The 12,440-nt window shown below is 47.0% G+C and overlaps 1 protein-coding gene across 5 annotated transcripts in view; it reads right to left on the minus strand.

The window, feature by feature from the left end:
* The window catches only part of DIAPH2 (diaphanous related formin 2), a 174,449-nt gene extending 163,376 nt beyond the window's left edge, over positions 1 to 11,073 (minus strand). For 4 of the 5 annotated variants that reach the window (XM_038122767.1, XM_038122765.1, XM_038122764.1 and 1 more), the window contains exon 1: positions 10,826 to 11,073. In XM_038122767.1, the coding sequence (XP_037978695.1) occupies positions 10,826 to 10,942 (117 nt within the window). In that variant the 5' untranslated portion in view covers positions 10,943 to 11,073. The remainder of the gene's footprint in view (positions 1 to 10,825) is intronic. The other variant, XM_038122768.1, reaches the window with a different exon arrangement.
* Positions 11,074 to 12,440: the final 1,367 nt, after the last annotated feature.

Raw genomic sequence — 12,440 nt, forward strand, 5'->3', positions numbered from 1 at the left:
CAATCTCCACACCAGCTGTATCAGACAAGCCAGGAGCAGCAGGGCTCACATCCCTGCTACACAAGCGCAGAGCTGCCCAGGCAGCCCCTGCTGCAGCCAGGAGCTGGGTCCTGCTCTGGTACCCGGGCACCCTGCAAGACAGGATTGCTGGAGCACCTGGAAAGAGTGCATTGTGGAGGTGCAGCATGCTTTTCATTAGAGACAGCGTGATTTCCACAACACAAAAACACAGTCTCTCCTCAGAATGCTTTTACATTCCTCACTTCAAACTATCAACAGTCTGCTGTTCAAACTTCTGCAAATTAGTCTTTGGAAAGAGCCAAGCTGCTTTCCTGCAAAGCGTGCCTTGCAGAACCACGCTCAGCACTGCATCTCTGCTGCTTGCTTTTCAAAAATGTTGTTCACTTGAGCTTTGAGTTTTTAGGGAACTGGGCTTTTGCTTTTTTGGTATAATGTTATTGTGAAGTGCTTTTGAAATATTCTGGAACAGTTAAACTGGAAAAAATATGTCAAAACAATTCCTGACATAGTAAGTGCAGACTTGATCTCAATTTTATGCTGAGATACAAGCAGTGGGAGTGAGCTCTTTGCTTCCATCCCAGGGGCAGCACACAGCAGGTTTTGTGATAGCAATACTTGATGAGCTCCCCTTTGGCCCCTGCTCCTGGCCCTCCTGGGTGCAGGTGCTCAGCTTTTCATTCAGACACTCTGGGGAGCTGTGGGACTGAGCGGGAGCTGCTGCCCAGCTCTGAGGTGGGTCAGCAGAGACGAATCAGAGCAGGCCTCCTTTTATGCCTCACTCTCTCAAGAGACACCTTTTCATCATGCCAAGAGTCACCTTAGCTCTGACTGAACTGCAATCCCAGTTTTTACCCTTTCAATCATGACCACACACCTTGAACCTGAAATTAATCTTTTGTTGTAACCTAAGCATTTTCTCTCAAGAGGAGCAACTTGACTTGACAGAGTTGGCTTGAAATTATCTTAAAAATTGAAGCAGAAACTGCTTTGAGCAATTTCTTCACTCTAACACTTAGACACTTTTTTTGTCACTTCAGCTTACTTGCTTCCTCTGCGTACACAAGGACAGCCCAACAGCCCTGTGCAGGGTGAAGCTCACCTTCTGTAAACTTCTCTTGCTGTTCCATGCAGAAATGGATTTGCTAAGATTTTTCACTGCATGCTGGTGGTTGTGTAGAACATCTCTTGCTCTTGTGGGTACAGCAAACACTGCAAGAAGTGTCAGACTCCATTTGGATTTTCCTATGAAACCATTTGAGAAGTTGAACTGGCAGAATGCATCTGTTGGGAGAGGACTGACAAAAATAAAGCAGAACACCCTCAGCAAGCTGCAGGAGCTTCACTGGATACTGGATACAGCTCCTTGAAAATGGAATAGATGGCCTTTGATAGACTTTGAGAAAGTGAGAACATGTGTCTCTGCTTTGTTTGGGTTGTTTTGTAAGTAGTAAGAAAATCCAACCAACCAAAACACAGCCCACAAACAAACTGGCAGCAGAAGGGGTGCAGTGAGCCAAAGGAGCTGGAATTCCTTGTGAAGAACATTCATTTTGTCTGTACTCAGCAGACTTGGAGCATGGTCACAGGGATCATGTCAACAACTGCTTACAATAATGTTGTCTGTCTTCCAAGACAGACCTACTAGCAAAGAGCAAGAATCTAATCAGGGCAGTATTTGATCCCTGCATTGCAATAAGCTGATGGTAAAGCCACTTTTTTCTCCCTTAATAATAAATGATGTGATAACAAAACTTGGAACAGTGAGCAGTGCTGCTGCCACAGCAGGGAACTCTGGCTCTTCCTCACAGAGCTGAAATTCAAGGTGGAATAATTTCCACAGGCATGGACCATCATGTAGCTCAACAGGCAAAGAATATTGGGCTGAACAATGTACAGCTGCTGTGTCCCACTCGAGGTCTTCCTGCTCTCTTCCCTATTCTTTCCTGTTTCTAACAGCATCCTTACAAGATTATTTGTCCTTTGGGGAAGCAGGAAATGAAGCACCATGTGAACAGAGAGGAATTACATTGTACTTAATAATGAGGAATCCCATGGTATCACTTGACTTCAGTACAGGTGAGGGTCTCTGTTGAGAAGAAACTGGAATTCAGGACAACTAGAGAAACCTGTCATAGATTATGGAGAATCTTATTTTCTGCTAAAGGAGATAAGAAAAAAAAAACCTATGGTTTATCTTGTTTATCTTAAAGTGTTCCATGTGCTTTGGCTATCCCAGAACACTGACATGAATTTTATAAAGGTTTTTTACAAAACAATTTGTTTGAGATATCAAATGTTAACTGATGGGACTAGTGCTTATCTTAGAAGGCATTCAGGAATTAGTCTGAATCACAGAACACTACAAACTAACCTTAATGGATTTAGGAAGCCTGTCCTATCCACCCAAGCTTGGTCTGAAGTTCAAATATGAATGCATATTCAAAATGCAAATTGCCTTTCTGGTTTTCTGGCAGAAACTTCACCGAACCCTTCTGCTGCACTCTTCACCTTTCTAGTTTGGGAACATCTCCACCAAGCTACAATGAACTGGAGGATGAAAATAAAATTCAGTGCAGTGAATTTGTTACTGCACAATTTCCTCCAGTGTGCACAAATCAGATAAAGTCACTGTGCAGCTCCCCAGGAGGAGCAGGGCCACCCTGAAGGATGGCAGTGAGCTCAGCTCCTGTGTCAGCTGTGGAACTTGGCCACCTAAGGTGGGGTTACCCTCTGAGTGCCAGGCTTTGTGCTCAAACCTTTTGTTTCTCATCTACCCACCAAATGTGGCTGGCACAAAAATTCAAACATACAGGGCACCAGTGCATATTCTCAGCTTGATATGCTGTTGTCTTCTTTCTTTATGGAAATTCTTCCCTGTTCCAATACAACTGGGACACACAACCATTTCATCTCTTAATAACTGTCAAGTTCTCATCTACTCATGTACTCACACAATTACAAATGCAAACATCCAGCACAGCTCCATTATGAAACCAAAGTACTTCAGAAGTTACTCAAATTTAAAAGACAAAAATAATTCACAGCAAGAGAGAGAACATGAAGAACCAAAATGCAGACAGGAAAGCAGCAAACTTTCTACTGTACAAGAATTAACAGCTTGTATTCTGTTATTAGGGGCTGGAATCTAATGAATCTCATGTTGGCTTTGTACTTGCTCCTGACAAAGCTACACTCATTAAGAACACTGAACCACAGGCATCCTTGAAGATCATTATAACAACCATCATTAGCTCTTACCAAAATAAGGAGTAATGAACTGCAGAACTAACATTTCTCCCACCAAAGTACTTATTTTGTCTTGTTCCACCATCCCTGAGCCCAAACTGAATTTATGCAGAGCCACCTGTGAACACACAACCAACCAATTGTGACCAAAAGGTGCCCACAGGGACACTGAAGGTGTCAGGTTATTTCCTCTCACCTTCATGCCTGCACAGGTAGTTTGGAGCAGTTTGTTTGTGTGACTCCAGCCAGCACAAAGTTATTAATGTTTGACCAGCTAATCCCTGAACGAAGAACCAGGCTGTGTCCCTCAAACCAACCTGCACCCACCAATCCTGCAATTCCCTCAGCCTTTGGAACCTAAAATTACAGCTGCTGCTCTCCTGGCTGAACAGCAACAGTCCTGCAGCACCAGGGGTTGGGATTCTACAGCACTATTCCCAAAATACTTCACATTTTTCATTTAGAAACTTGTTCTAAACTGCAAGATAGCAGCACTCAAGGTTCCACAATCCTCACACAAGTTCTTCTGTATTTATTCTGACTCAAAGGGACAAACTAAAGCTGTTAATGGGGTATTGTTATAAAAAGAAAAGTTCGTGTTTCTACAATAAGTAGGGCAGCAGTAAGTGTGTTAATATATATTTACACACACACAAATCCCTAAGGAACACAAGGCAGTACTTTTTCCAATGACATTGGTTTTGATCAGTCACTTTTACACTAACATTTTCTGCCCTTGAAACAAGTTCCAAGTGTTACAAATTGAAAAGATTTCTAGTGGCACAACACAAAGAACACTTGCAGGCAGCAGACACATCAGACATTCACCATATTCATCATTTCCTCCAATACCCTCTTGTCTCCAATGATTGTCTCTGAGGATCACTCAGAGGAAGGGAATCTTACAGGAAGCTGCCTGCCACAAACACCACCTCAACACTGCCCTTCTCACTCTCTGAGAGTTTGCTGTTTACACAGGAGGAGCTTGTATCCATTAGAAACCCTCCAGAACATTGCTGCCTTACACAACACAGGAGGTGTGGTGACATTACACTGTGCACTTCACCTTCAGGCCAAACACTACCACACCCAGGTGAGCCAAAAACCTTCAGGAGCTGTAGCAAACCATACAACTCCCGTGTGTGCCTTGTTCCAGAACTGAACTTCCAAGGTATTTCTCCATTTCTACAAATCAGAAGAGTCCACGATTCAGATGATGACGCACATCACAACACCATCTCACTGCCACAGCAGATCCTGCTCAGATCTGTGCTGCCATCACACCGTGCCCAAGCAACCAGCCACCAGGAGGGGAGGGCTGAAAAGCAGCCACAACGCCACGGAACTGGGGGATGAACTGCAGACAAATTCATCCAACAGGAGGAGTTACAACGCGCCACAGCTCCAGTCTCATTGGTTCTAAGAAATTATCAAAGAAGAGCAAATAGTACAGGAGTGGTTGTGACAGCTTCATTTCATGACCTTGTCTGTGCCACTGCCACACAAAACTGATGCCAGCAGGGCACCAAGGGGAGCAGAGAGAGAGCTGGAGCCCACACTGCTCCCTAAAAAAGCCAATTCTTGACTTGGCACTCCTTTCTCACGCACAATTTATTGTGCCCAGGTGCAACCTATTTGCCTTGCGGGCTGTGCTAGTGCTACTCCTGTCACACAACGACCCCCCTGTCTACCTGGCAGGAAGGTGCACGTGGGAATCCTTGGGCTGCTCACTCCTGCAGTGCTGCAGCAAAAACCACTTCACTCACAAGATCTGAAGATCAGTTTGATACACAACCAACATGCAAGTTCACGAGAAGTTACCTTTATCTATCTGGAACTTTATCAATGGCTACACTAAAGGGTTTTCAATCATTAATATCCTAAAATTATCTGCTCTACCACCATAGCTGATTTTAAGAAAAAAAACCCTCATTTCCTCCTAAACAAAGTTACTGCATTATTTTTTTTTTGTAAGGAATAATGATACAAAAGCTGTAAGCAACTGCTAAAACCATTCATTTGAGTAATCTCCTAACTTCTTGTGCTTCAAGGCTGAACAAGCAAACTGATGAAGAATGAACTGAAATTGACAGTTGCTCCAGCAGCAACTGACATTGCTCGTTGTACTCTGAACTTGGACAGGGATGAAAAGAATCAGAGGGATGTTATTAGCCATTACTGCTTTATTGTTTACTTCTAGAGAACTAAGTGATGCAGAAAACATGAAGTCACCTTGTAGCCCACTCCACAGGGAGAGGCAGATCTTCTCCTACTGCTGGGTCACCAGCAATCCCAATGCTGGGACACCAGAACCAAAGCTCATCCTTGAACACCCAGCACCACACTGCCTGAAGTCTCAGAAAGCACCACTCCCATCTGCTGTGCACTGTCAGTCCCCACAGCTGCCTTCCACCCGGCCTGGCTGGGATCTGCTGTTTGCAAGGCTTCCTGTAGCGTACAGAAGTGCTCTGCAGTTTTGTGTCACAAGGAGTAGGTCAGGAAGTTTAATTACCACAGATAGGCTTATCACTGTCTCTATCACCTCACACGGTGTCAACAGCAATTCCCATCAGAAGCTCCAGCATTTTCCTAAACATCAGCACCAGGCCTGCCCTACCCTCCACGTCAGCAGCAGCGCCTGACCAGGATAACTCCAAGCAACAGAGGTTCCAGAAGATGTAAATTTTACTCTTCAGTAATGGTTGCACCCTTGATAACTTCTGTCCTGGTTTAGGGCAAATTTGGGAGAAAAACTGTGTGCTTCTTCTCCTCCCCTCCTTGCTCTCAGAACCAGTCTTAAAGGTGCAAAACTCATTTCTGGGTTAGACAGACCAATGGGGATGTGAGCACCGTAAAGTCACCCCAGGACAGCTTCACTTGCTGGAATATCCTGACTTTCATCTAGTAATACCAAGACTCCTTTAGAACACAAGCATTGTGGTGCACTCCTTCCTCAAGCATACACTTGAAACAAGAACTCTCTGCAGGCATGCACAGATCTCACCCAGAGACACTATGATTTCAAATGTAAGACATTTGATTTGATTGCCAAAAATCTCTGCTCAACCTGACTCATAGTTCACGTATGCAGTGCACAGATATCTAAAGGAGTCATGCAAGAAGAACACTGATTTATTTATTTTGTGGGTCCTGCAGCACACAGTCTGTCTGACAAGGATTGATAGGCACAATTTAAATCACTGCACTCCTGCACCGATATGGGTGGTGCAGCACAGCTGGGAAATCTCTCCCAAGCACACTCAGCCTGCTTCTGTATTAAAGTGACTTCATGAAAACTTTTATCCCACTGTTTGATACCAGGTTATGGCACATTAGTCAGAATGTTGAGTTCCTAGCTTTTCTCAAAGCTCACATGGTTTAAAAGACTTCAGTGTTAAGCACAAACAATTTCTGCTTTTAAAACAAAATATGAGACGCTCCTTGGGTGAATCACCAAATCCACTTGCTCTCCAATTAAAGGAGTTCTCTCTTCCCCCTAACAATTTGTTTTGCAAGTTACACAACATCTTTCTCCTAATCTGATTTTAAAGGTCACATCACACTCAGAAGGCAGCCCCTTGCAGAAATGTGGTCTGTAGGAAGTGGAGAATCCTGCACTGAACAGCTCCCACACAGACCTGGGGAACCTGGGGGTAAAGCAGCGAGTGCCAGCATGTCCTGGCCACCACGTGCTTCTGCTAATCCTAAAGCGACACGAGATGTTAACTGGGATTATAAACACCACCCAAAACCACTGGCCATGGTAATTTCTAGTTAGGCAGTGCTCTAACACTCCCAGAGCACCCCAGAACCTGTTAGAGCACCTCTTTTCAAGCACTGGCTCAGAACCACAGATGTCTGAAAGGATCTCGTTCTTTTCTCAGGGCGGCCCAAAAAGCAGGGTCACCCACCAAATCCACATCAGCATGCTAAAGACTCTATCCAGGTCCAGAACCTGAAATCCTCCAAGAACAGGGATTTCAGTGTCTCTGGCCAACAAATACTTCATCATCCTTCAAATCATCTTCCCCTTTTGGTCTCCTCTCCTGCTCCTTTTCATCATCTGCCTTCCCTTCTTCTGCCGTGAGCTTTTGTCAAAAGTCTGACTCCAGCTTCTCAACCAAAAAGATGCTCAACCTGCCAGGCCCCTGGTAAGCTACCAAGCTCTGTCAAACCAGACATGACACTCTCAACCACTTCCCATTTGCTCGGTCCCTGACAGAATTATCTATTTCCCATGTGACTGAAGCATGGAGGAGAGCAAAGAACATCTGAGTTAAGCATTAACCAACAGAGGAATCCCAGCAATCTCCCTGACAACCTTAATTTAGTCTGTTTGCCCTAGCAGAACAGGCATGCTTTAAAACAAGCAAATTAGCATGCTGCCAAACCCATGGAGCTGCTCTCTGCCACCTCCTGCCAGCCTATTCTCAGGGCTGACGTGAGATCAGATGATTGTTTGCCAAAACAATCTAGATTTTTTCTGCCCATTTCACTGTAAACAAAAATGACGACAAAAATACCAGGCACTTACTCCAACCTCTAGTCCTTAAGCCAGAAGAAAAAGGAGGAAGAAAAAAACCCCCAAAACACCAACCCAGAGCTCCCCCAACAGCAGCTGAGTCCAGGTGCTCTTAACACTGATATCAAACTTCCGTAAAATACATCAGTTTACACACTACCACTACAAAAACTGGAACCAAATTCTCATTCTGCAGCTCAGCCACATTCAACAAATTGCATGAAACCTCAACACCTCTCCCAACTACCTAAAGCAGAAAATAAATGAATTAGTAGTTCTGATGCAGCTCAACTTTAATTACTTGTGTGTGTACAGTCAATTGTCTCACAGAAAAATACTTTAAAGCATTGTTTTCCTTCCCAGCACAGATTCTCCCTCAACAGCCCAGTCCTACTTCCTGTCCATCAGGAAAAGTGCCACTGAGCAGGCTGCAGCCCTTAAAAACCCCACCAAACAAAGCCCTACACTTCTGCAGGCCACGCAGCGCCGTACACCTTTTAGTTTCAGATGAAGAGAACGAGGAAATAAAAACCTTCCACCTCTCTATTCTAGTTTCCCTTCCCTCAGGATAACGACTTCAGTTCCTAGCCCTCTGTCACCTAGAGCCATTTTTATCATTAAAAAAAAAAATCATTCTTCTGGACTTCTTCCCAAGGATTTGCCTAATTTCAGCTCCTGTGCCAGGAACCAAAAATACTTTCTCCTCTGTGAGTAGCTGCACACCCTCTCCCAGCAAGCCCTTGCTCAGCACTCCCCTGGATGTGTGAAATAAGTTCTGGGAGGAGGCACACTCCTGTCAGCACACCGAGCTCCTGGAATTACACCCAACACATGACAGGGAGTGCAGGTTGATTCATCTCTGCAACTCCACTGAAACTCCAATTATAAGTTACAAAGATGAACCAAGAAAATCTCCACACCCAGCTGTGAGGAACTTTGTATATGAGCTCAGTGACAACCCAGCACAGCACAAACAGCACGGCCTCTTTGCCACGAGTCCCAAACACATCTTCATCTTGCACAAAGAAGAGAACAGGGATGAGGGGCAAGTAAGAGTGCTCTCCCAGTGCCTGGGGACACTGCCCCCAGCAGAACCAACTCCTCATTCAAATTAAAGCCAACAAAATTTTGTAGGATTACTGTCCGGTATAATGGATGAAGCCCTTCCCTGATTGCAGCCTTGTTCTTCCCCTACAAACCCATGGCAATCATTGCTAAATCTGGCTGTCCACTCACTCAAACTCAATTTAAAGCACACCTGAATCCCAGCCCTTTTTCTCCCTCAAAAGTAAATCTGTTCGTGTCAGGTACATCATGTTCAGAGTGAAAAAAATCTGCTTTCCTATTCAACCCACTCACTCGATTATATCATCAAAGGCCAGGCACTTACCCCAGGGCAAAACTATCTTTCAGAAGGCTCTGATTTGAGCAACATATTCCTGCTCTGATCCAGCGTGCTGCTGGACTGCAATCATCCACCCCCTCAAGAAACAAATCACAGTGCTGTGAATGAAGTCAAATATTAACATAATGTTCTTTTTTCCACTCAATGGAACAATGAAAGTTTATTCTAGTGATTCTAAAATGAGTGAATAGACCATGCAATGGAAATAGTCATCCTGTTCAATCCAATTTTGAGCTCATTCCACTTCGATGTTTCAAATTATGTGTTTCTATCAGAACAGAGTTCTCTTCTGCTAGAGCAAAATTCCAATTTCTGTTCACAGCTACCACCAGAAGCACTTCCCTGAGTGATCTTTGAATCAGTTCCCTGCAGGAATCTTCAGGCAGCCTTCTTAGATACTTCAGCAGGAAATAGTAGAGGCAGTATAAACACACCCAAAGGTGCTGTTTATACAAAGTTTATCCTATGCAAGGAAACACGAGTTTGTTTCCAATAACACCATGAAACAAAACAAGACATCACATTTGCTTATCTTTTGCCAAGATACACTTGGTCAATTTTAATACAAGTGCAGTTCAAGTCATTCAGGGTTCTGACTGTCATCCTCTGAAACAATGATAACTTTCAATAACTTTTCTAAGGCTCAATGTTATATATTTACCAACTTCCCTATATGCTAACTTCATGCTCAGCACCAAAAAACCCCAAACAAAACAAGAAAAAACCCCAAACAAACAATAAGAACCCAAACTGCTGTTGTCAGGCTGATGACCTAAAAGCTCTATATTCACTGAATGGATCACGGGGTTGGAGAACTTCAATATTGACTGAGTTTTACCAGCATCGGGGAAAGCCCTTGCAACAGGTTAAATAAAGTTTGTAACTTCAGTACACTCTCCAAGGAGAAGACTCAGTGAGTTTTAAGTGTCTGCTACACTGTTGCTCTTGGAAATACAGCAAGAACCGAGCTGAACAGGGTAGATTCAACACGTGCAACTGACAAATGTAAACAATCAAAGGCAAACACTGTCACATTAGAGGCTTTGCTACTGTAGCATTTATGAACTGTGACACAACCCAGTGATGCTGCTTGAACTCCACCTGTATTTCAACTTATCCGGTCTGTCAGTAAAAAAATCAAAGAACACAGCCATTATAAGCAAACTGCAGTCCTAAACAGCATCCACGTTCAAAAAAGCCATAAGCCACCACCCAGTTTCCTAAACAGTTTTCCCATGGAGTGAGAGGTTCCATCGGCAAGCACGTGGTTTGCATCACGATCGGCGCGTTCTGGATGGTTCAGCCGGAGCCAGCCGCACCCGGCTCCGGCCGCCGAGCGGGGCAGAGGTTGCGGAGCAGCGCTGTCCCCGTCCCCGGCGCTGTCGCCGTCCCCTCCCGAGCGTGGGAACTCCGCTGGGGCCGCGGCACCGCCGGGAGCCCCCGCGGCCCCGGGCAGCGGCACCGCGGCCCGGCCCTCGGGAGCCCCCGAACCCGCCCGGAACCGCGGAGCCTCCGATCGCCGGAAAGGCCCCCACGCCCCTCATTCCCCGCCGGCAGCGGCGCATCCGCTCCCCTTCCTCCGGCCGCCGCTCGAGCCCGGCCGTTCCCCGCCCGCCCCGCAGCGCGCTCACCAGCTTGGGCTTGTTCCGGCTCTCCTCTTCCGCGGCGCGCCCGCCGCGCTTCGCGTTCATCCTGCCGGAGCTCAGCGGCTCCTCGCCGCCCGCGCCCGGAGCCGCGTGTCCGTCCATGGCTCCGCGGGGCTGCCCCCGCCGGGCCGAGCCGAGCCGAGCCGAGCCCTCACGGCCGCACCGGCCCCATGGGCCCCCCGCGCCCGCGCCCGCTCCGCCCGGGGCGGCTCCGCTGCTCCCCCCGCCCGGCCCCGCCGCGCACGCGCACGGCCCGCCCGAGCCACCGCGCCTGAGCGGGCGGCGCGCGCCTGCGCCCTGCGGCCGCGGCAGCAAATGGCGGAGCGCTGAGGGGAGCGCGCTACGCCCCCGGAGAGAGCGGGGAAGCGCCCGAACGCCGCCCGGCCCGGGGTTAGGGCACAGCCCCGGAGAGAGCGGGGAAGGGCCCGAACGCCGCCCGGCCCGGGGTTATGGCACAGCCCCGGAGCGGGGAACGCCCGAACGCCGCCCGGCCCGGGGGTATGGCACAGCCCCGGAGCGGGGAAGCGCCCGAACGCCGCCCGGCCCGGGGTTATGGCACGGTGCGCTGGGAGGGGCCGGGCACACCTGCCGCTCGCCCAGGTGCCTGCAATCCCCGTCCCACCTGGCCTTGGGAGCCAGGGGCAGCCGCAGCTGCTCAGGGCTGCCTGTGCTAAGGCCGGCCCATCCGTACAGGGGAGGATTTCTGCCCAATAGCGAATGGAAACCTTCGCTCTTCCAGTTGGAACCCATTCCCCCGTGTCCTGTCACTAGTGCCCTTGTAAATTGCCTTGCCCTGTTTTTGGTGAAAGTTCCCAGTACGTTCTGGAAGGCCACTCAAAGCTGCCTCTCTCTTCTGCTGCCTGGACAATATCTGAGCCATCTGCCCGTGCCCATGGATTACAACAGTGAAAAACTGTTTAAACATTTCTGTGGATTCCAGAATCCCTTTGCCCGAGCCTTGCTGTGTAAATTGAAGGACTCAGGATGCTCTGTAGGAACATGGACAGAGGAAAATCATGGATCACATGTCTGGTTGTTAAAGGCAGCGTGTTGATAGATGTATCATATCAATATTGTGGCTATTTTTAAAAGAAAAATGAGCATTTTGTGTTGGTATAGCTGAATCTATACCTGCTAAAGTCTGTCGAGAAAGCAGTCATGAACACCATCGTGATCTGTTGTCTTGGTGGGACAAGGGCAATCCTTTGGAGCTCACATTCAGATATAAATGTATCTGTTTATTGCCCTCCAGGAGAGACTCCCAAAAGGCTAACAAGACAGAATGGAGAATTTCTGATCTCTGTCTCACACATACACAGTGATACAAAGCCTGAGATTCGGGGGGCTCTCCATTTCTCGTGACTCTCTGAGGCTTACCTGAGTCCTGGGGGAAATATTTACCTTTTTAATCCAGCCATGAAAACCTGTTGATAAAATCTGACAATACCAGCTTTCAAATAAAAGGACAGCTCTAAAACTGCCAGGTGTCTTCAAATCAAAGCAGAATCTTGGCAGCAGAAGTTAGGAGGTTATAAAATAGCCCAGCTCTGGCTAGATGCTCTGTTCTAAAATTTCCTTAGAGATTCATCTCTTCCTTTTA

The sequence above is a fragment of the Motacilla alba genome, chromosome 4A (genome assembly GCF_015832195.1).
Source record: "Motacilla alba alba isolate MOTALB_02 chromosome 4A, Motacilla_alba_V1.0_pri, whole genome shotgun sequence".
Taxonomy (NCBI): Eukaryota; Metazoa; Chordata; class Aves; order Passeriformes; family Motacillidae; genus Motacilla; species Motacilla alba.